General features: G+C 33.7%; 6 protein-coding genes across 6 annotated transcripts; 5 read left to right on the top strand and 1 right to left on the bottom strand.

Annotated features, from left to right (window-relative positions):
• Nucleotides 1–294: 294 nt before the first annotated feature.
• On the top strand, nucleotides 295–600 carry HELRODRAFT_160159 (hypothetical protein; the record flags this gene model as incomplete). Its single annotated transcript, XM_009017164.1, has 1 exon — nucleotides 295–600. The coding sequence occupies one exon, from the start codon at nucleotides 295–297 to the stop codon at nucleotides 598–600; it is 306 nt and encodes a 101-aa protein (XP_009015412.1).
• Nucleotides 601–2,978: 2,378 nt separating this feature from the next.
• HELRODRAFT_160158 (hypothetical protein) lies at nucleotides 2,979–5,939 on the top strand (the record flags this gene model as incomplete). Its single annotated transcript, XM_009017163.1, has 3 exons — nucleotides 2,979–3,295; nucleotides 3,476–3,822; nucleotides 5,896–5,939. The coding sequence occupies 3 exons, from the start codon at nucleotides 2,979–2,981 to the stop codon at nucleotides 5,937–5,939; spliced, it is 708 nt and encodes a 235-aa protein (XP_009015411.1).
• A 1,985-nt stretch (nucleotides 5,940–7,924) lies between these two features.
• Nucleotides 7,925–8,080, bottom strand: HELRODRAFT_153781 (hypothetical protein; the record flags this gene model as incomplete). The annotated part of the gene is made up of 1 exon (XM_009017162.1): nucleotides 7,925–8,080. A coding segment is annotated over one exon (156 nt), but the record flags the coding sequence as incomplete, so codon positions are not given.
• A 2,932-nt stretch (nucleotides 8,081–11,012) lies between these two features.
• Nucleotides 11,013–11,612, top strand: HELRODRAFT_160156 (hypothetical protein; the record flags this gene model as incomplete). The annotated part of the gene is made up of 1 exon (XM_009017161.1): nucleotides 11,013–11,612. One exon carries the CDS (start codon nucleotides 11,013–11,015, stop codon nucleotides 11,610–11,612), a length of 600 nt encoding a protein of 199 aa, XP_009015409.1.
• A 984-nt stretch (nucleotides 11,613–12,596) lies between these two features.
• On the top strand, nucleotides 12,597–15,695 carry HELRODRAFT_160155 (hypothetical protein; the record flags this gene model as incomplete). The annotated part of the gene is made up of 4 exons (XM_009017160.1): nucleotides 12,597–12,844; nucleotides 14,068–14,271; nucleotides 15,074–15,136; nucleotides 15,572–15,695. 4 exons carry the CDS (start codon nucleotides 12,597–12,599, stop codon nucleotides 15,693–15,695), a joined length of 639 nt encoding a protein of 212 aa, XP_009015408.1.
• A 1,480-nt stretch (nucleotides 15,696–17,175) lies between these two features.
• HELRODRAFT_152616 (hypothetical protein) lies at nucleotides 17,176–17,571 on the top strand (the record flags this gene model as incomplete). Its single annotated transcript, XM_009017159.1, has 1 exon — nucleotides 17,176–17,571. A coding segment is annotated over one exon (396 nt), but the record flags the coding sequence as incomplete, so codon positions are not given.
• Between the last annotated feature and the right edge of the window lie 4,890 nt (nucleotides 17,572–22,461).

Raw genomic sequence — 22,461 nt, 5'->3', positions numbered from 1 at the left:
AACAGTTTTAAATTAGGTTCTTATTGTTTGTAAAATTGCAGGAAATATGGCTGTTTTTATGAAAATCCCATTTTATTACATTTTATATTAATTTTAAACATAATTTCTAAAATTAGAGCTACTAAATGCGAATATTGCAATAAATCGTCTATTAATGTTGGCAGACACTCCTGGCGTCGCACGAAAAATACAGCTAATTTTAACGTTAGCACTGTACACACGCCTGCAAACTCAAATGTGGATATTTCTGCCAACATTTTCAACTCAAATACTGCCAATAATTATTCTGTCAATATGGACAATAACAATTTAATTCAATGTTGCTGCGGAAGGTTCTGCAAAAGTCGCAAGGGATTAAAAATGCACCAACGTTCGTGCAAAACACATAAACAACTTCAATTAACTAACGATGAGGAAAACGCCGTCGTAACATCAACCCCGAAGTCGCCATCACCTTCGCCATCGTCGGATGTTCAACAACAACCTACGACATCAAGCCACCAGACACTACAAAATGTTGAAAACACTGAAATGCCTCTCCTTGGAATCAGACTTCCACGAAACCCTGCTCAATGGCTTGAGGCCAACGCGTATTTTTAACTTCATCAATCAACGCTACCAAATCTCACCAATTTGAATGAATCTACAATCGGATTCCAAACCATGATCAACAACTACTTTGCCTCCAACTTCGTACCATCAACAATAAAATTAAACCGGACGGATGTACAAAAAGTCAATAAAGCTGTTGAAAAAAAGAATTAAAACAACTTAAATTTTTGGGCCGATATAACCATCATTTCGACAACCAAATAAAGTCGGTTAGCAAAACGATGAGATCGAAGTTATCGTCATCAAAATCTTCCGACTCAACTAAACGACACAACACAAAAAGCTAACTCAAACGTCGATTTTGGTGGTTTTGCAAAGTTTTTAATTCAACTACAAGTTTGACCCTATCATACAACGTCGCCATCTGCAAAAACTACTTTCACTCCATCCAAAGCGACACTCACAACAACAAGCAACAGCTGCCAAACTGGATCCCAAAACTCTCAACGCCGAAAATACCTTGCAACACAGATGCTATGAGACACCAACGTACCATCATCGTCACGATCTTGGATCTTCGTAACGCATTTGGAGAAGTCAGCCATAATCTCATTTCTTCAACGCTAGATTATCATCACATTCCTCTTCAAATTAAAAATTTAATTAATTATATTTATGCCGATTATTTAATCTCTGTCTCTGGTTGCGAAAGCTTAACTTCTCCCATTCCGGTTAAACGTGGGGTCCTGCAAGGGGATCCCGTTCCCCCTCTGCTGTTTAATCTGTGTTTCAATCCGTTGATGAAACTAATTGAAAAAAAAGAATTTCAACAGTGTGGATATATATGGGGACCCACAACCAATCTAAAAACCAGAGCTTGGCTTCAGTTTGCCGACGACACGGCCATCATTGCCAACAACCGGCATTTGTCAACCCTCATGCCGCGCCTTTGGCATGAGAAAGAGAAATGGCATATACATATACAAACAGTTTCTCCCAAGGTTGGCCATCAATGATAAAGCAATACCTGACGTTGAACTTAATGGTCGTTTCGAATACCTGGGAAAAATTCACAACTTTGAAGGACGCGACTCAAGGGCAAAAAAAGTTGCTTATCGATAAACTCATGTTGTCGGTTATAAAGGGAATTTGCAAATATTAAGGCAATACATCCCATCCCAGTTGGCATTCGAACTTCGCATTTATGACATTCCGTTGACTTGGATAAGCAACAATCTGGATCCATTGATTGCTGAATTGGTTAGAAACTGGTTGGCCCTGCCAATTAGCAGCTGCGTGTCGGAGTATCTGTCACTCCTTTTTAAATGAGGAGGATTGAATATCAGGTCATTGAAGAGTTACGCAGAAGCGTTAAGAGTCAAACTTCGAAGTTACCTCAAAACGCATGCCAATGAAGATAATAGGTGTCTACATAAAGAATCTTTCAATAGTTACATCAAAATAGACAACATCCTTCCTGAATCAGCTGAAATAAAACCAACACTCAAAGCACTATTGGCGGGTCAACAAAAGTCCGACTATGTTCATCTATCATCACTTCAATGTCATGGTATGTTAGTTAAAGCGATTAAAGATCATATTCCAGAAATCCACATGAGTCAATGGTCGAAGTTCACAATAAGTCTACCATAGGTTTTATTCAAATTTGTCAGGAAGGCTCTCATTTAACAACTTCCAACAAACGCCAACCTCTATCGCTGGGGCAAGATGCCAAATGCTCTGTGTCCACTATGTCAGGCTCGTCAAACTAACAAGCATGTGTTGTCAAACTGCAGTTCGATTTCGTCCCTGAAAAGATATACAACACGTCACAACAATATACTATCGATAATTTTAGGAAAAATTCAATCATTTGCTGGTGCGGATGTATTGAACTACGCAGATTCCAACTGCAGCAAATACCTTCCTGTATCATCTCTATTCAAATCACTTCGTCCAGATATTGCCATTCGACGAGGTGATACTATTGAAATACTGGAATTAACAGTTTGCCATGAATCTAACTTTTCTAAATCTAAAGAATATTAAACATCAAAATACTTTCAAAATCTAAATAACAATTTGATAGACGAATTGAAAAACTATTTGAAAAATATTGAAATTTTCCCGCTAGGTTTTTTACATATTTTAAACTATCATTAATTAACTTTATTTGGTCTGACCTTTTTCATAGAAGTTTAATTAATTCCGCAATTTACTGTGATAGGAACACGATTTGAACATAATTTAATGCTGATTCTATGTCCTGGTTATGACATTAAACTGACACTCACTGCCTTGTCAGTGATGTTGGATCATCAAAGGCTAGGACCACCGCTTATAACTGTGGTTGCGTAAGGAAGGGCGTCCTGCGTAAAAATTAGCCAATAAAATATTTATGATGACAAAAGATGACAAAAGTAACAATGGCCCTCAGTATCCGGCAGAAGAGGGTGCGAAGAATCACCGAAGACCCAGTCCATGGAGTTGCGGTGCAAGGCCCTGTGGATGGTCTGGCTACTGGCACCCCACTCTATAGTCTGGCGGTGCAAGGCACTATGAATGGAAGGATTACTTGTAGACCAAGGGGTTGGAGGTTTGGTACCTGGAATGTAGGCACGTTGACAGGAAGAAGTTTGGAAAAGGTGGAGGAATTACAGAGGAGAATGGTTGACGTGGCTGCATTACAGGAGATCAGATGGAAGGGAGAAGGTACAAGGTTTATGGGGGCTAAAGGTGGAAGGTATAAGTTGTGATGGAAGGGGGATGATGGTACGGGAGGAGTTATTGTGATGGTAAGAGAAGAGTTGGTGGAGAAGGTGTTAAAAGTGAGGCGGAAAAGCAATGGTGTAATTGTGGTGATGATGGTGTTTGGAAAAGTAATAGTGAGGGTAATATCAGGATATGCTCCGCAACAAATTAGGAAGGAAGAGAAGGATAGATTTTATGATGATGTCTCTGACGAGATTGGGCAAGCGGGGTTGGATGAGTTTGTGGTGTTGTTGGGTGATTTAAATGGTCATGTGAAGGCGGATGCAGACGGATATGAAGGTGTACATCGGGGATGGGGATATGGTATACGTAATGAGAAAGGGTGTAGAGTGTTGGAGTTGGCGGATGCACATAGCATGGTGATGGGGAATACCTGGTTTACAAGGGAACCAGCACGATTAATTACGTATAGGTCAGGAGAAAATAGGTCAATGATAGATTATATATTGGTAAGGGCGAAGCATAAAAAGTATGTAAGGAATGTGAAGGCGATACCTGGTATGTTGCAGCATGGTATGGTTGTGATGGATGTATCAAAAGAAATGGGGAGGCAAAAAATGGATAAGTGTGGCAAAGAGAAAAACATGGAAGTTACAGGATGCAAAGGTGAGGAAGGCATTTGAAGTGAAGGTGGCTGAAAGTTGGGAGAGTGGTAAGGATGGATATGTTTGGGAGAGATATAGGGACTGTGTGTTTGCTACGGCAGACAAAGTATGTGGATGGACGAAAGGAAAGTGTAGGCATGGTGAGACGTGGTGGTGGGATGAAGATATAAGAAAAGTTTTGGAGGTCAAGAAGGGGAGGTTTAGGGTGTGAAGAAGGGACATGACGGGAAAAGCGGAGTCTGAGTATAGGAAGGCTAAGAAGGTTGCAAAACGGGCAGTGGCAACTGCAATGACGAAAGCATCAGATAGGTTAATGAGGGAAATGGAATTTGATGTGAGTTCGAGGAAAATGTTTAAAGTAGCAAAGCAGTCAATGAGGGATAGGAAAGATGTTATATGGAATGGATATGTTTGGGATGGATCTGGCAAGTTGGGCATAGTTCGCGGGGTTGTCCGCGATTGGGATGGAGAGAGCAGGTGGAGATGGACAGAGTGAAGATGATGCTGTATGCCTAAAGTCTGATTATGGACTAACAAGAAGGTTGTGAACAAAATTTTTTATTTTTTTAACATCTTTTAACATCTGTGAGTAATTCAATCTTTTTTTAAATTCTTAGCCTTCCTATACTCAGACTCCGCTTTCCACATCATGTCCCTTCTTCACACCCTAATTTAAAATTTGTAATTCAAAATTTTTTTATCTTTTTAAACTTTTAACATCTGTGAGTAATTCAATCTACTGGTTTGGTTTTATTTTTGTCTAAAGATTTTTGTCAAATGCTTTTTCATTTAGGTATAAGATTATTTACTTATATAAAATTATTTATTCATATGGAGATAAGGAGATCGAGATTGCGGTGGTATGGACATGTGTTAAGAAGGGATGAAAGGGTCGGGATTAGGCGAGGTTGAAGGAGTGATAGGAAAGGGTCGTCCGCGATTTAGATGGAGAGAGCAGGTTAGGGTTAGAGCAGGTGGAGTAAGACAGAGTGAAAACGGGGTTGCGTGATACTGAGGCGAGTGACAGATGTGAATGGCGTCGAGGGGTATTTCCGTTTCATCATAGGCAGTCAATGTTGTCTAAACGTGTGTTGTTGTTGTTAATGCTGATTCTATTTCTCTTTGTGCCCATTTAAAATGTATGGCGGGCATTGTAGATTATCTATATAATTAACATTATAAGTTTTATTAATTTAACTTCATAATTACAATGTATGTTTTAAAATGAAAATAAAAAGATGTTCTCATTATTATTATTATTGTTATTATTATCGAGCCTGGAGCAATCATTTTTGCGGATATCGAAAAAGAATCGATCCGCCCTGTGTCGCAACTGTTTACCTCGCTCAGACCAGACATAGCAATCTTGTACAAAAAAACGATTGAAATACTGGAATTAACAGTCTGTCATAAAACCAATTACACCAAATCAAGAAACTACCTAGTGGATAAGTACAAGAACAACTTCAAAAATAACCTATCGAATGATTTTAACAATTGCAATATTTTAATCAACTCTTTTGAAATTTCGCAATAACTTTATAATTCTTTCAATTTATCTCAAACTAAAATAAACTGGCGTGACGATTTTAGATCTAGCTTAATCAATTCTGCGATAGCATCTACTTACGCAATATATTGTGACAGAAATAAAGCTTGACTCTAGTTTTTATATTATTTGTACACATTCATAATGACGAGCATTGATGTTAAATTATCCATTATTTAATCTTTTAACTATTATAATAATTGATCATTTTATAGTTAATTGTAATTTTTATTTATATATTGGCTTTTGAAGAAATAAAAAAGTTGGCATTATTATTATTATACAAATCAGCTCGGGCAGAGCCCCTGCCAAACAAAAATTTATAAAACTCAAAAATGTAAACAAAACTTGACATAAGCAAAAAGAAATAATAAAATTAACCAAATAATCATCACGTATGTATCAATTGATTAACAGTAAATTACATAATATTGTCATTAGACCAGACGCAATCGTACTAAATAAAAAAAGATACAGAAATAAACAAGCGACATCTCCGAGTAATAGAAAAAACATAAAATACTATCGATAAAGAATTAAATTATTAATTTAAACACCAGTTATATATAATATCCTAGTAAAATTCATCAATTAATGCCTTAAAATCATGATAAATGATAAAATTCATCAATTAATGTCTTAAGAATCATTATAAATGGTTTTAGAATAATAACTATCAAATGATTAAATCCAACTTTTTCGTTATAAGGTTTCCTAAGCCAGATCTCTGGGGCTTGATACCCACAAGTACCTTCAATTCCCCTCAATCCACCGGGAAATAATCTAGAGTTCAGTTTTTGTCAATTTAATAAATATAACAATTTTTCAAAAAAAAATTTTAAATCATTATGGATTTGAACATTTGAACATTTGAAAAAAAAAATAAATTGAACATTGTTAAGTTACAAAAAATTACTTCAAAAACCAGAAACCATGAATTATACACATTTTAAATATAATTGTAACGAAACCAAATAAAATGAATAATCATATCTCAACATTTTTACTATTTTAGAAAAACTTGATCTGATCTTGATTTGCTAGTGTTCAGTGCTAATTGAGATAGTGAATGATGCTGGTTCCGCATCAGCAAAAAAAACAAAATTGACATATCAGAAAAAACAAAACGAAGGACTTCAAACAAAATGATAAAGATCTTGAACGAGTTGACCAGTCTGCGTACTTGGGCAGACTTTTAGCTAGTATCAATAACCGCTCAGAATGAAATGGCAGAAAAAAGGCATGAGAAAAAAGTTTTAAAAATGATTGTAAATTTAAAAATACGTAATAAAAACCTTTGTGCCTATGTATGCATACAAAGCCTAAGGATAACGAGAAAGAGCAAAAACAAATTAGAAGCATATGCAATGAAATGCTACAAAAAATTGTTAAGAACTAGAAAGTTAAATTGAAAACATTAAGACACAGTAAATTGTCGGAAAAACGTTTGAATAAAACTGCACTAACGACAAAAAGATTTCGGAAAAGTAAAGTTAGAAGACTTGCCAATAAATGAAATGATGACAATGCAAAGTGGAGTGAAGTGACTCGTGACATGATCGACAAAAAAAGATTAACATTGTTGGGCTCGACAGTCCATTAAGATATTAAAGAAAAACGTTTTGAAAATTTTCATTAGTGTCATCAAAAAATTGGTATCTTCAACGTTTGCAAAAAGAAAGTTCTTATACCTTGATATTTATAACCCTTCAAGTAAATAATCTTATACAACAAACAACAACAACACACGTTTAGACGATATTTTCGCCGAGATCGGGGGTTGCCGTTTGGCTACCTATGATGAAACCGAAATACCCCTCGACGCCGTCCACATCTGTCACTCGCCTCAGTATCACGCAACCCAGCTTTCACTCCGTCCTTCTCCACCTGCTCTCTCCATCCAAATCGCGGACAACCGCTTCCTATCACTCCTTCAATCTCGAACTCCAACGCTCGCCTAATCCCGACCCTTTCATCCCTTCTTAACACATGTCCATACCACCGCAATCTCGATCTCCTTATCAATGTCACATTGTCCTCATATAAATAAATAATTTTTTATAAGTAAATAATCTTATACCTAAATGAAAGAGCATTTGATGCACTATAAATCTTTAGACAAAAATAAAACTAAACCAGTTGATTGAATTACTCACAGATGTTAAAAGTAAAAAATTTTGTTCACAACCTTCTTGTTAGTCCATAATCAGACAACTTTAGGCAAACAGCATCGTCTTTAGTTAAAGAGAAAACAAGTAAGTTTTCGGGTTTCATGTCCTTATAGACAAGATTTTGTTCGTGTAAATACTTCAAGGCCAACACAATCTAGTAGTTTTGATTTATTAATTTTGTTCTTACAAATTTTATTTAATTTTTCTAGTAAAATTAAACTACAAACCTCAGTAAGCATTTTGTATTTAACAGTAAACCTAATTTCATTCCACTTTTCATCAATAACAGATCTTAACGATCCTAGGGGAGATAATTCCATCACGTAAGATAGAGAAAGTACATAAGCACCAATAAGAGATATCAGACATGGGTGTCTCAGGCGTGCCAGAGTCATCGTCTCCTGTCGATAACTCATGTAAGCATTCAGAGCCTAAATAATTATTTAATTTAACACTTTAATTACAAAAAAATTCAATGCAATTAATTGCCACAAAAAATATGCATCAAAAACAACTTTTCAATTAAAACTTTTTTTTGTGGAACTAATTTAAAAAAAACCACAAATATAATATAATACAAATTTACTTTTTATTTTACAAAACGTTACAAATAGTTAATACCAAGCATTGAAATATTCCCATAAAATAAACATAAAATGTTAAAAAATTAGTTGTTAAAGTGACCAACAAGTATTTGATTGAGATATTCATCAAAAAAATCGTCCTTCTGTAACTTCTTTTCACCAACTTCAACTCCATTGTCCCTGTGCCATATAGTTGCCTGTCTCTTACTTTTTCCGCTCAAAAGTTTAAATGATGATAAGATGTTGCCTCTCAAATTTAAATTTCCAGAATCTTTTGTTCTAGTATTTGAAGTTTGAAAATTTTGCTGAGTGGTAACTGACTTATTTGTGCAATCGTATAGTTGACAATCTTGGACAATTTTTTTACTAAATTTGCCGTCAAAATGCCGCATTTCATAGTCATTATCATTATTTGCATAAATAAAACATTTATCGTAATTGGTGAACGAAAAACTTCTCTTTAATTTGGTACTGCATTTTCTTATTTTCTCAGTAACAACCCAAACATCAGATGCCAATGACCCGATTTTGTTTGAAACGTAGTTTTTCCATCTGTTGATTATTTCACTTCTTTTGATAGCCACAGGTTGCCCTTGACACTCGCCTTTGTAAACAATACCTTCTCCACCTCTTCCCAGAATGTTTTCACTACTGAATGCAGGCAGCTCCTCGTGGTTTAGATGAAATTTGCTGGGAAGATCCAACAACAACAAATCTGGTACCAATATTATCAAACTGATCTCCAAATGTGGGTTATTAACACAAGGCACAAACAGGTCTTCGAGTGAATTTGAGCATAGAATGATTTTGATGCAATCAAAAATTTTAAAGAAACAACTTTCAGATGAGAAACTTGATGACAAGCAGTTGTTTTGTAACGACAAACAATGCGGACAGGGTATGATAATATCCATGTAGCAATCCTTATCCAGCAGTTCTGTCAGTACGTATAATACATAGCATTTGTGAAAACTGTATGCAATTTTCAATTTATCAAATGATTTTACATAATAAATCAGAAGATAGTTAATTATTAATAATTAATTAACTACTAATTATATAACTTCACAATAATTAATTAATTACTTTAATTTTATAATTAATTATTTAATTAATGAAAAAACTGAAAGAAAAAACTGACAACTATTGTTTGAATTAACATCGTCGATCTCAATCTCAGCGGTTCTTGAAGACATAAAATAGGCAGATGCGTGAATTACAAAGGGCCGATATCGTTTTGCACCCAACGCAGATTAATGCGAGAAGAGACCTGGCGCACTTATCAATGAACCATCACACCTCTCAATTATTTATTTTATTCAATTTAAATATATAATTTAAAAAACATTATTACATTACACCCTTTAAAAAATACATAAATGATAGCAACAAAATCTGGAACATATTTTAAATAAATAAATTTAGAAAAGGAAATAAAACTGGTCACTCAACAACTATAATGTTTGGCGGCAAATCAGAAAACTACCTCTATGAATTTTAAGTAAATTTTGCAACAAGTAGCAAAGTCTATCCCGATAAATACCAATTGAAAAGTTTTTTTTCCAGAAAGTGTTTCAAACTAATTCTTTTGTGTTTATCTTACCAAACAAGAACACATCAAAGCAATGCTGCACTGAGAATAGTCACTGGCTGTCACAAAATCGCATCCGAGAAGCATCTACTGTCCGAGTGCCAGTTGCTGTCGATAAAACAGCATACAGATCTACTGTCAAAACAATTCATCACAAAATGTTTCGACCCTCAACATCTATACCATAGATTGTTGTCAGCCGAACTTCCCCCTTGATGAAAAACACTCTGATGTCAAAATGGGGAGCCACAGTCAGATCCATCTTATACACTAATTCGGATAGTACAAGTATCAATATGGCTATTCGGTATTTACATGGCATGGCTGCTAAGGCCGCTGCGGAGGCGTACCACGCGCCGATCCTGCTTAACGGATGGTCCCCTCCACAACCACAAATAGACAGCTCAAAGAAATCTCTACCTCGGGCAATAAGAAGAACTCTGGCCCAACTCCGATCTGGCCACAGTATCATCCTAGGCAGTTTCAGGGAAATTATCGATGGCGGTACAGGTAATATGTGTCCTCACTGTCACACGCACGCAGACGACGTGGCTCATCTCATCTCCTGTCCTGCCAATCCTACGAATCTCAAGACAATAGACCTGTGGCAAAACCCAACTGCGGTTGCTGATTGGCTCAGGCTTCGCCTGTCCAATGGATAGGTGGTCGTGAAGGGGCAACAACAACATCAACATCAAAGCAACTAAACTTTTTACAACTTCGAGTGGTTGGGATAACACTACCACAAAATAGCCATCTTGACAATTTCTTCTGGTGCAGAAATAATGACCTATCAACAAAGTTTTAAAATTAAAAAAATCAATCTTTTCTTTTGTCATGATTTTTCGAGCATTAATTTTAAAACATTTTGCTACAAACTACACTCATATTCTTATGTTATGTCTTGCTGTATTATTATTATTATCATCATCATTATTATTATTACTTTTATTATAATCTAAATAACTCAAAAGCACTCTTTTATCAACGGTCACTGAGCATAACTATTGAGATGTGTTGGTGACTTAACTTACGTTCGGAACGTGTTCTTTAAAAGATTAACTTTTTTGGTAAATTTATTAATTTTGAGTCAAAATAATTTAAATTTAAAATTATTAACAGTGTAAAAAGATTTATTTAATTAATAATTTTCAAGTTTTGTTGTGTTTGGCCAACGGAAGATAGAGAATGGCTAACCCTAACCCTAAAGGATTAGCCATTAGACTCTGGCAGGTGGCAGATAGAGCTTCAGAGTCAGAGGATTTTGGGTTAAAACTCTGTGAAAAATGTCACACAGAAAATAGTTCCTTTTTCGTCAACCTTGGCGATAGTATGAAAGATTCTCAAAAATTTCGGGATGAATTTGCTGAGGTTAATAGCAAGCTGAATGTGTTGAGGGACATGATGGAGGAGATTCAGATGAAAGAAGCCCAGATAAATGTTCAGCTTGAGGACTTAAAACGTTTGAGTAATGAGGTTGAAACTATTAAACAATCTTCTTCAAGTGAATTTGCTGAGGTGGAGCATGTTAAAAAATGGTGTGATCTTTTTGCAAAAAAAGTTGATTTAATGGCAAATGACATTAAGTCAGTTGCCAGTTCAGTTGCTTCTACTGATTCAAAAATTAACATTTTTAATGAAAAGAATGCAAGAAAAAATAACATCATTGTCTTCAATCTTGTGGAAAACAGTCATTTCTCGAAAGCAAAAGATAAGGAGATAATGTCTGGCCTTTTTAAGGCTTTGCTACCTGGAACTGATATTAGCAAAGATATCAGACTGATTTAGATTGGGTAAATTAACTGGAGAAAACCAAAGACCCAGGCCACTCTTAATTAAGTTGAGCGGCTATTCTATTAAGAACCAAATATTGGAAAGTTGCTTCAAGTTAAAAGATAATACATCTTTCAAAAAAGTTATAATTTCCCATGACCTGATTAGAAAGGATAGAGAAGAATGCAAGAAATTAATATCTGAAAAAAAGAATAGTATATCTTCAACAGAAGACATGAACAAATTTGTTTTTTTTTTCTATAAAGGGTCATCCAGGTGATTTTTATGCTGTGGCTCATAGAAAGAAAAATTTTCAGTTAGGAACAAGTCAAGTAATCAACAGTAATCAATGATTTTATGATTTTGTATGCAAATGTGGATACTTTGACAAACAAATTTGTGGAATTAAAGTTTTTATTAGATTCTTGCAGAAGTGTTCCCAAGTTAATTTTTTTAAATGAAGTTAATCCTAAATATTACAAAATCCCACCAAGTCTATCTGAGTTTCAATTAAATGGATACCAGATAATTTCAAAAGGTTTTGCTGTCAAGGATAGTCGTGGTTTGCTGGTTTATTTCTGTAATGATCTTCCCATCACTGAATTAATTTTATCATCATCATTTCACGAATATATCTGTGTTCAGCTGTCTTCGAAACTAATAAAATTAAATGTTCTGTCTCTGTATCGTAGTCCTGGAAGCTCTGACAATATGATAGTGTAATATTATATTATTTTAGTGTAATAGTGTAATATTATAATATTTTATTATTACAGCTGCTTGATGAATTTTTAAAGTTGCCTGGTTTTCATCTTATACTTGGTGATTTTAATTTACCGGATATCAATTGGGGTTTTCAGGGTTCAACAGGCCCACCTGCAGGAATAGATAATATGTTTTTAAATTTCATCAATGGTAATTTTTTGAAACAGCATATTGATCAACCCACCAGAGCTCGTGGTACATAGCATCCCTACATTTTGGACTTGGTAATCACTGATGTGGATATCATTAAAAACATATCCTGTTTGGCACCAGTGGGAGCGGGTTCTTTCTATTGAGGTATGTGGCTTCCATGCGGTAAAACATTCGGATATTAAAAAATTCTGTTACGACAGTGGAGATTATTCTAATTTAAATGTCGACTTTAATAATGCTCAGCCCGCATTACTTGATTTGCATCCTGGATCGTCGGTTGAAGCGCTCTGGACCTCGTTTAGGAATTTAATTCTTGGTTTAACTGCAAAGTACGTCCCATTAAGAAAAATCTGTAAAAAGCGTACGTTTAAAATGACTCCGGAACTACGTTTATTAATAAAGCTGAAACATGTCTTATGGAAAAAAATTTACAGATATGGCAGCAATTGTTGGAATTTGTTCAGGTCGTTAAGAGACAGGATAAGAAAGATAACAAAAAATTTACATAAACAACGCTTGAACGAAATTGCAAAGGGTTTCAAATCAAACCCCAAATTGTTTTGGAAACAAGTGAGAAATGTTACGATTATCAAGGATGGGATTTGTTCTTTGCTGCATGATGGCATGCTGGTTTCGGATGACAAAGAAAGAGCTGAAATTTTAGCAGATTACATTTACAGATGATGGAACTTTTAATGGCCCTTTGCTTCCTGAAGGTGGTATGCAGGAATTGAATATTAATGAGATGATGGTAAATGATAAACTTAAAAAAATAAATCGAAACAAGTCACCAGGTTCTGACGGGGTTCATCCTAGGATTTTGTTTGAATCAAGAGATATGTTATCCAAGTTACTTGTTCAGCTGTTTAATTGGTCATTAAATACGGGTGATATTCCAGGTGATTGGAAGACAGCTCTGGTGGTACCATTCCATAAAAAAGGTAATAAAAATTTGGCAACCAATTACAGACCAATTGCACTAACGTCAATATGGTGCAAAATAATGGAATCAATTATAGTTGATCATATTAAAAATTATTTTTTAAGCAACCATCTATTCACAGACAGACAACATGGGTCAGGGGGACTGCTGCCTATTGTTAACAAACCTCGTTCAATCACATTACAGCTTTTGAAATTCGTTGATGAGGTAACGGCGTCATTGGAAGCAGGTATGAGTACAGATATTGTTTATACAGATTCGGAGAAAGCTTTTGATACAATTTCTTATTGTAGGCTGTTGTCCAAATTAAAAAAATATAAAGTTCAGAAAAAGATAATAAAATGGATAGAAAGCTATCTTAGGGAAAGAACGTTTCGTGTTAGAGTAAATGACCAACTTTCAAGTGCTAAACCTGTTGCTAGTGGTGTTCCCCAAAGGAGTACTCAGTCCACTTTTATTTGTGATTTACATCAACGAGATTCACTCAATGAACAACAACAATATCTTTTTATATGCAGATGATGCAAAGATATTTGGTTCAATATCTGTTCCACAGGATGAGGCGGTGTTGCAAGGTTGTTTGGATAATGTAATGATGTGGTTCCACAGATGGAGTTTGAAGGCTAACGTCAGTAAATGCAGTTTGTTGACAATAGGCAGATGTTTCTCAAGGGAATATTTTATCACTGATTCAGATGATGTAGTTCAGGCCTTGCCAAGGGTGAAGAGTGTATCTGACCTGGATGTGGTAATGGATGATCGCCTCCAAATTAAAGAGCATGTTTTGAGTAAAATAAAAAAATCTAACTCCATGTTAGGAATACTATCAAGAAATTTTAGTTGCCTGTCTGACGAAGCTTTCATCTGTGTCTACAAGTCGTTGGTTCGCTAACGACTGGAATTTGCTGTTCAAGTTTGGTGTCCATGTAGAAAAGGAATAAATGAATTGGAAAAAATTCAGAGAAGAGCTACCAAAATTCCAAAGTCCTGTAAAAATCTGGAATACAGTTTGAGGTTGGTGAAATTTAACCTCCCTTCCCTTAAGTACCGCAGAATCAGAGGAGATTTAATCCTGGTATATAGAATGCTTCACGGCATGTTGGACCCTGCGATTCGCCCTCAGTTTTGCGGTAGGGCTGATGTCAACACCAGGGGTCATCAGCTCAGATTGTGTACTCGACTGGCCAGAAAAGATTGCAGGAAATATTTTTTCTCGAATCGAGTTATTAGCCCATGGAATGCATTGCTAATATTTTTAATGCTCCATCATTGGCTATTTTTAAAAATAACTAAACTTATTTTATGGTGACGCAAAATATTCAATATTTTAATTTTAGTTTGTCTTGTGCCTGATGTTTATTATAAATTATTTGCAAATGTACATACCTGTAATAATCAAATTTCGGAATTTGCATTTTTTTCAAACATTGATAATTGTCTTAAACAATGACTCTTTAATTTTTATTGGAATTCGTTCTGATTTATTTTTATTATGTTATTTCAGTTTTGGGCAATGGGCTTTGCCCAAGCCTTTCTTCTTATAATAATATTAACAAAAAAATTTTCAGATCCCTACATGCACGGAAATTAGATGACAAATTGTTCCATACGGCAGGTCAAACATTTGCAAAGTTGCGGGTACGAAAAATCAATTTAGCGAGAGAAAGAAAAAGAAGTGGTCTGTGCTGAGAACACAGCCTGTAATTGTGGATTATGAATCACAGACCTTTTTATAACGTTTGCTGGTGCCATGATATTTACGCATCACGATAGAGATTTTTCACCGTAAGCCAATGTAGAGTTTTTAGAATGTGTGTGGCATGGTCGAACCTCAGTCCACTAGAAATTAACTTTGCGGCACGGCTCTGAATAAACTGACGTTGTTTAAGAGGTTTTTTAGATAGACCAAAAAAAGACTGTAGCAACTAGCAATAGTCAATCATAGAAAAGACAAGCGAACGTATGAGAACCTGAAGGCGTTGACAAATCTAGTGATTTTTTACATTTTGTAGAAAGAAAAGTTGACAAGAGCATTCTTTGATAAACCGTTTAATATAGATTAGTATCAATGATGACTTATTATTATCAATGTGATTATTATCGATACAAATAGGGTCGACATTGATTTTAGATATCAGCTGCCAGCGGCCAATGTGTCAAATATTGGTTTGGCACTCAAGTTGTTTGAGCATAACCCATTTGTCAACATCAACAAGACCAATATTATCAAATATTGAAACAAAAATGATCCATCTGTCATTTCATTTCCCAAAGTAATAAAAAAGCAGTTTTAGCCAATATTGATTAAGTTGATAAAAAATAAATATTATTTTAACAACTCAAAAAAATGTTCAAATATACCTGCGTAGTTTTGTTCAATAAGATCATTTATGAAGTCGATAGCAAGTGCAAATAAAATGTGAAGAGTATGCACCATATTTGTATCGTCTACAACATGCTTCTTATTCACATCTTCATCATCATTTTCGACACTACCATTATCATTACTCACTAGTTTTTTCGCATCCTTCAAATGATACGCTCTAACGACAAGAGCTTCATTTAAAATGTCATCTTGCTCACCATCATCTTTGTCATCTGATATCGAAATTGACTCCGCATGTGGAATGACAAGTCGTTCAATTGAAAGACAACATGATGAGCTTGTTTTCAATAATATTCCGTTTTCCCAATACAGGACGTCATCAATTTTTCTTATCGATTCAAAAAAATTTATCAGCGATGAAAATTTTAACAAATTTGTTATCTAAGTTGATATCTAATTGTTATCTAATTATCAAACAAAATCTATATTTTCAAAAGATAAAAAAAGATTGGTTTTAAATATTGCTATCAATCAACAGATCGAAAATTTGACAAAAACGTTTGCGGGTTCATTTATTATATCATGTAACTTGCTCGATCGTCAAATTATTCAATCTATTTTAGGTTCACTGATTTCTAAAAGAATAGCTTAACTCTTCAAACACAGACCTGTTTAAACGTTTAAACAGTAATCGAAACACTGAAAATTTTATTATATAGCGAAATTTGCAAAATAGCATTTTGATTATTTCAGCGGGTATAACAATGTTTTATAAAAAAAATTCTTGCACAAGAGCTTTATGCAGCCTATAAAAATACTTATTTTTATGATATTTCACGAGCGGCAGTGTCTGGCACCTTAATCAGTCACTTTCACTTGGTAATATTACCATGATTAACTGGCACTATCCCTCCGGCCATTTACCGTTTTCCAAAATTTCTTTAAAAACAAATGGTCTCTTTGATTTTATAAAAAACAATTGGAGTTCTATCTTTTTCTGTACTTTTGTTGATTTTCATTTTTTAATGTTCATTTTATTTCTTCTTTTTTATTGTTAATTTTTATTTCTTCTTCTGGTCCTGGGTATGACATAAAACTGCATCCACGCTGCCTTGCGTGCTTTTGAGCGAAAGGCTAGGCCCACCGTTTATAACTGGTGGTTGTCGTCAGGATGGGTGTCCGGATGTAAAAATTTTCCCCAAATTACTCTTATGCCATCACAAATAAAAACAACGGCCCCTAGTCCCAAGCAGGCCTTAAGTGGTCAAGGGGTGCCAAGAATCCCTGGGAAGTATGCAATAGCGGAGGGATGTTGCAGAAAAATTTAGAATGGCTCCTTTATGGTACTTAAACTTGGAACGCACAATGTTGGATCACTGACTGGCCGCAGCATGGAAATCGCAGAAATGCTCGAGCGTAGAATTGACATCTGCTGCCTTCAGAAAACCTGTTGGAAATCGAATGGTGTTTGTCATGTCAACTCAGACAAAGAAAAATATAAACTATTCTGGAATGGTCAAAAGTCGGCCAAAAATGGTGTTGGAATTTTTGTCAGAGAACCACTAGTCCAAGAAGTACTAGATATTAAAAGGATTAATTCACGTCTCATGTGGATCAAGCTTCGCATAGAAAAGCAAACAATGATTATTTTTTCTGCATACGCACCACAGACAGGCGAATCAGAAGAGATGAAAAATGACTTCTGGACTGCATTCTCTGACACTATCTCAACAATACCAAAATCTGAAACAATCCTGATTGGAGGCGATCTCAATGGCCACGTTGGAGAGAAAAAAGATGGTTTTGATAACGTGCATGGCGGTTTTGGCTATGGAGAACGGAATGGAGATGGCAACCGCATCCTTGAGTTTTGTGAAAGTCACGGGTTTTTCTTTACCGAGCATGGCGGTTTTGGCTATGGAAAACGAAATGAAGATGGCAACCGCATCCTTGAGTTTGCTGAAAGTCACGGGTTTTGTTTATCATCTCATAACATACAAAAGTCTAATTAATTTGGCGCAAAAAGTTGATGGCAAAGAAAACAACTTCCTACCCTCGGAAAACCGGGTCTCTGGACGCAAAACGAAGATTGATTATTTCTTCTTCATGGTTGTTCCAATTTCTTCTTCGTCAACAATTTTTCAATTTATCAAAGCTTCAAGCATTTCATTTTTGCGATAATTTTTTTCGCTAAAAACTCAAATAAGCTATCATCTAGCCTCTATTTTCCTATGTTTCAATTTGTCCAATCAGTGCGTAAACATTTTGCATTCATTATTTTCTACCGTTTCTTATCTGCTCTTACATTCTTTTTAATTTTGCGACCCAACTTTTTGTATTTCATTCCATTTTCGTCAATTTCTGTTGTTGACATTCAAATTATTCTCTCTTCTATGTTTATAAAGTTAGTCACGATTCATAATACTATAATATAATTTCGCACGACACAGCTGGCTGTGAGTTTCAATTTATTCCTAATTTAATTTCTTTATCAATTTTTACTTCATCATGTCAGTGTTTTTTGTCACTGTCAATATCTTTCATTCAATTTTGGTTTATTTTTATCTGTATCAATATATGGCCTGACGCAAGAGGATGATCAGATCCTATAAAAAGCTCTGTATTGTGTAAAAATTTTTATCCATTTATTCACTTGTATTAACACCAAACTTATCATGTTCATCGTTTCCCTTCTAGTAATTTCCATATCAATTTGTTGTTGTTTTGGGAGTTCGTTGCATACATTTTTTGATTTTTGGCATATTTAAGTCATCTTTCTCCTTATTTATTTCTGTTTCCTAAATCATATTTTTCCATTAAATCTTTCAGACCAATGTTGTCGTTACAAATTTTAGCATTCAAAACTCCGACTTCTTTGTTTGGTGGTGTAAAAGTCATTCCTTTATTAAATACAGGTAAGTTCTCAGAATTTTTCGTTATTTTTCTTTCCTAGATCATTTTATTAAACTAGTCTGCCAACTTTGCTGTATCTTATTCAACTACATAAGCATCTTAATCCAACTCCTGACTAACTAGCAACCTTTTCGTTCTTTATTCACAGCTTATTTCGAATTCATCTTTCTTATCTACTTCATCGTCTCAATTACTTCACCTATTTAGACGCACGTACATTCGCAAATACATTTAATCCTTTTAAATCTTTCTTCCATTGCTTGAAAAATTTTGTTTTTCTCATTCCTAACTAAATTTACAGCTTCATTCCCTCTCGACAATTCAAGACCAAGCTATGCAATGGAAAACTTTTTATCATCCTTCAAGCCCTCTTTCTTAATACAGGATGAGAAATTATCATTAACAATGAGAACAGATCAATATATAATACTTTTTTAACACTAGAACTGCCAAAAATTTATATCTATAACAGCCAAATGGGTCAAAGTTTGCATATGTTTTTGTTATTTATGCTTTTCTTTATTGATCAATCCACCTACATTAATTTGATAATTAATTTAAGTAAATTTACTTAATTGATTATGATCAATTCAGTGTTTTTTGATTGGTCTAAGAATTATGTTCGTCAAGTTTTTAATTCTGCAATGAAAAGACAAGATTTGAAAAAAAAATCAAAAGATTCATAAAGTTTGATAAAAAATCTAAAAGAAAGTAGATAACTGCCCATGATAAATAAATTCATTATGTTCAGTTGGATTCTTTGGCTCAATAAAAACATTCAGAAGGCATTCATATTAAATTACTCATTGACAGTTGATGATCTGTTGTTTCCTTCTCAAACCAAATGTCCAAAAACTCAATAAATGCCTAATAAGTCAGATGAGTTTGGAATAACATTTCATTTTTTAGGTGGCTATAAAACAAAACATTGTTTAAAAATAAAACCGTATTTGGGTACAGATGTAAAACACATTGGTTCATTAGAAACACATGTTGTGATGACTCATACTTCAATAAAAGCAATAATATAACAATAGATTTTTTCTACATCATTGGATCTGATAAAATGTTGTTGGCTAAAAAAGAATCGGTTTTAGAAAAAATATTACGTTGTCAAATGAAAAAATCTGATAGAATTTATTTAGTTAAATTTCAATCTAAAAAAATGTTGTTCTCATGTCATCGATTGAGGGAAATAAAAGAATGCCCGAAAGTAAATTGTAATACAATTATAACTAAGTTGGAGTAGATATAATGAAATCTATAGCTAGGCAAATGATTTGTAAATCTGGGGCTAGAAGATAACCTTTGGCAGTGTTTTAAATTTTTACAGAAGATTGTGGAAATAAATTCTTGAATTTTATTAATTATCAATCAATCAATCTTTGTTTAGCTAAAACTATGCTGTATTTGAAATTAATTTTAACATATTGTTAAAATATAGTAAAAGTCATAAAATATCAAACGTTAAATAACAAACGGGTACACGGGAAAATTAATTGAAGACGCATTTACGGTCTGCTGTTCTAGTGTTAAAGAGTAAAACATTCGAAAAAATAAAATCTAAAAACAAATACAATTCAAATATTAATTAAAAGACAGCAGGTTCTAAATATAAAAATTAATAAAAAAACGTAATATTAATTTTTATGGAAAACAAAGCATCAATACAATTTATCATTTAAGTGTCGAAAACTAACGAACATTTGTGAAGATTGCAAAGTGTTCCTGATTAAACAATTCACATGTTCATTTTCATAAGCTAACTTCCAACTCAATAACTGCACCAACAGATTTTTTATCATAGTTTGTGGCACGAAAATCATCTTGTAAATTCTCGTGAATATATTAGTACTGGAAGGTAGAGATTCGTATTCACTCGCGAAAGGTCGTTCAATGGGAATGCATTTTGACACCAAATAACTTTTAAAGTAACATTAACAATTATTCGTTTCAATATTCATTAAAAATGTTGAAAACTATCTTAATATCAGTAGAAATATGTTGTCAAACGTTTAACTCGTTCATCTTGTATCTAGTATCATGAGAATATTGAAAGAACATTACGAGAAAGCTTTAACTACAATATATATATATATATATAAGGTATATATATATATATATATATATATATATATATATATATATATATATATATATAAATACCTTATAAATCACAATTGATTTTATAAAAAAAAATATACAGCAATTTGTATTGCTGGCATAATAGGTTGAAAAATTAGCATGAAATCAGTTAGAAAATTCAACCACGATAATTTTAAACATTTTGCTTTGTTAATTCTAAATAATTTTAGCTGATTAATTATATCACATTTTTGAATTTTTGAAAAGTAAAAAGAAACCAATAAACTAGCAACAGATATCAATTAATCAGTTCAAAAAATATCACCATAATTTAAAACTATATAGATGTTGTAAAACCTCAACAAATTTCCAAATACTTACTAATCTTTATATAGCTTATAAATAACACCAAAAGCCAAAAGCAGTTGCAAATCATGCAAGAATTGAATGTGGTGTTTTCTAAAAATGCAATCCAAATTGAACATTTGCCTCAGTTCATTTTTATGATATATTCCAGTAACAGTTTCTTCATTTTCTTTTAAAATCGGCTGAATTTATTTCAATATTATTACTTTTAATTCATATTTAAAACAATTAACAAATATTGACTAGACAAGTGCATCAAATAAATATTTCTAATTCTCAAATTAAAATTGTAGACTTAAATAAAAATTATTATTATATGTTAGTTAACAAACTCGATGACAATTTTTATGGTCCTTATAAAATTAATAAAGTTAACAAAAACATTAGTATTTAAGTTGAATGTTCTTAATAAAATCAACAAAATCAACTCAAATTTGTACGAAAAATGACTTTTCAAAACTAACTTGCAAAAACAAACAAGTAAAAAGTGATTTGCTAAGCCATTGCAGGTCAATGAAATACCAATCACTCAAGTGACCATAGTCCTTAGAAAAATTTAACAAGTAGCCTGACTCAACCAGGAAAGTTAAAGCTGAAAAAAATAAACTCAAAAAATTAAAAAGTTCATTGAAAGATGCAACTTACAAGTTTCAATAGCTTAAAATAGCACTAAGTTACTTAAATTCATATATTTCTTTTCATACATCATCGTTCTCAACAGCAGAGTTGGCATTGAAACTATTCATTATCCCGTTGATGAAAATTAACTAAATATTCACTACTTTTAAATTTAAAAAAGTGCTCGTCCACACATCTTGCGCATTATTTTTTAGCACACTTACCAAAGCATCATCAGAAACCTGACTGCACCTTTTTCAATCACAGCCTTATATCCCTTTAAAACATGGCTTGCGGGGCCATCACTATGTCTTTATTGTGGTTATTAACAATTTATCTCGTCAGCATTTGAACAAAACCGAATAGTCAAAAGACGGCCAAAAATGGTGTTGTAATTTTTGTCAAAGAACCGCTAGCCCAAGAAGTACTGGATATTAAAACGAAACGAAACGAATTTTTATTTGCTTCTCAAAATTAATCTAAAAAAAGAGAAAAAATTCTCTCCCCTTTATATCAATAAGAAGAAGACAGGATGACCACAGTAGAGTTCTTTTCAGAAACTCATCGAGTGTGACCACCTTGACATAATTTTTAAAATGTTATAAGTTTTCAACAGAATTTAAACGTAATTTCAAAAACAAAAAATTTATGTTTTAAACTTAAGTAAATATTCTTTTAACTTTTTTTTAAAATTG

The sequence above is a fragment of the Helobdella robusta genome (assembly GCF_000326865.2).
Source record: "Helobdella robusta unplaced genomic scaffold HELROscaffold_2, whole genome shotgun sequence".
Classification (NCBI taxonomy): domain Eukaryota; kingdom Metazoa; phylum Annelida; class Clitellata; order Rhynchobdellida; family Glossiphoniidae; genus Helobdella; species Helobdella robusta.
The sequence above is the reverse complement of the archived record's forward strand: the minus strand, read 5'-3'. Positions and strand labels throughout refer to the sequence as shown.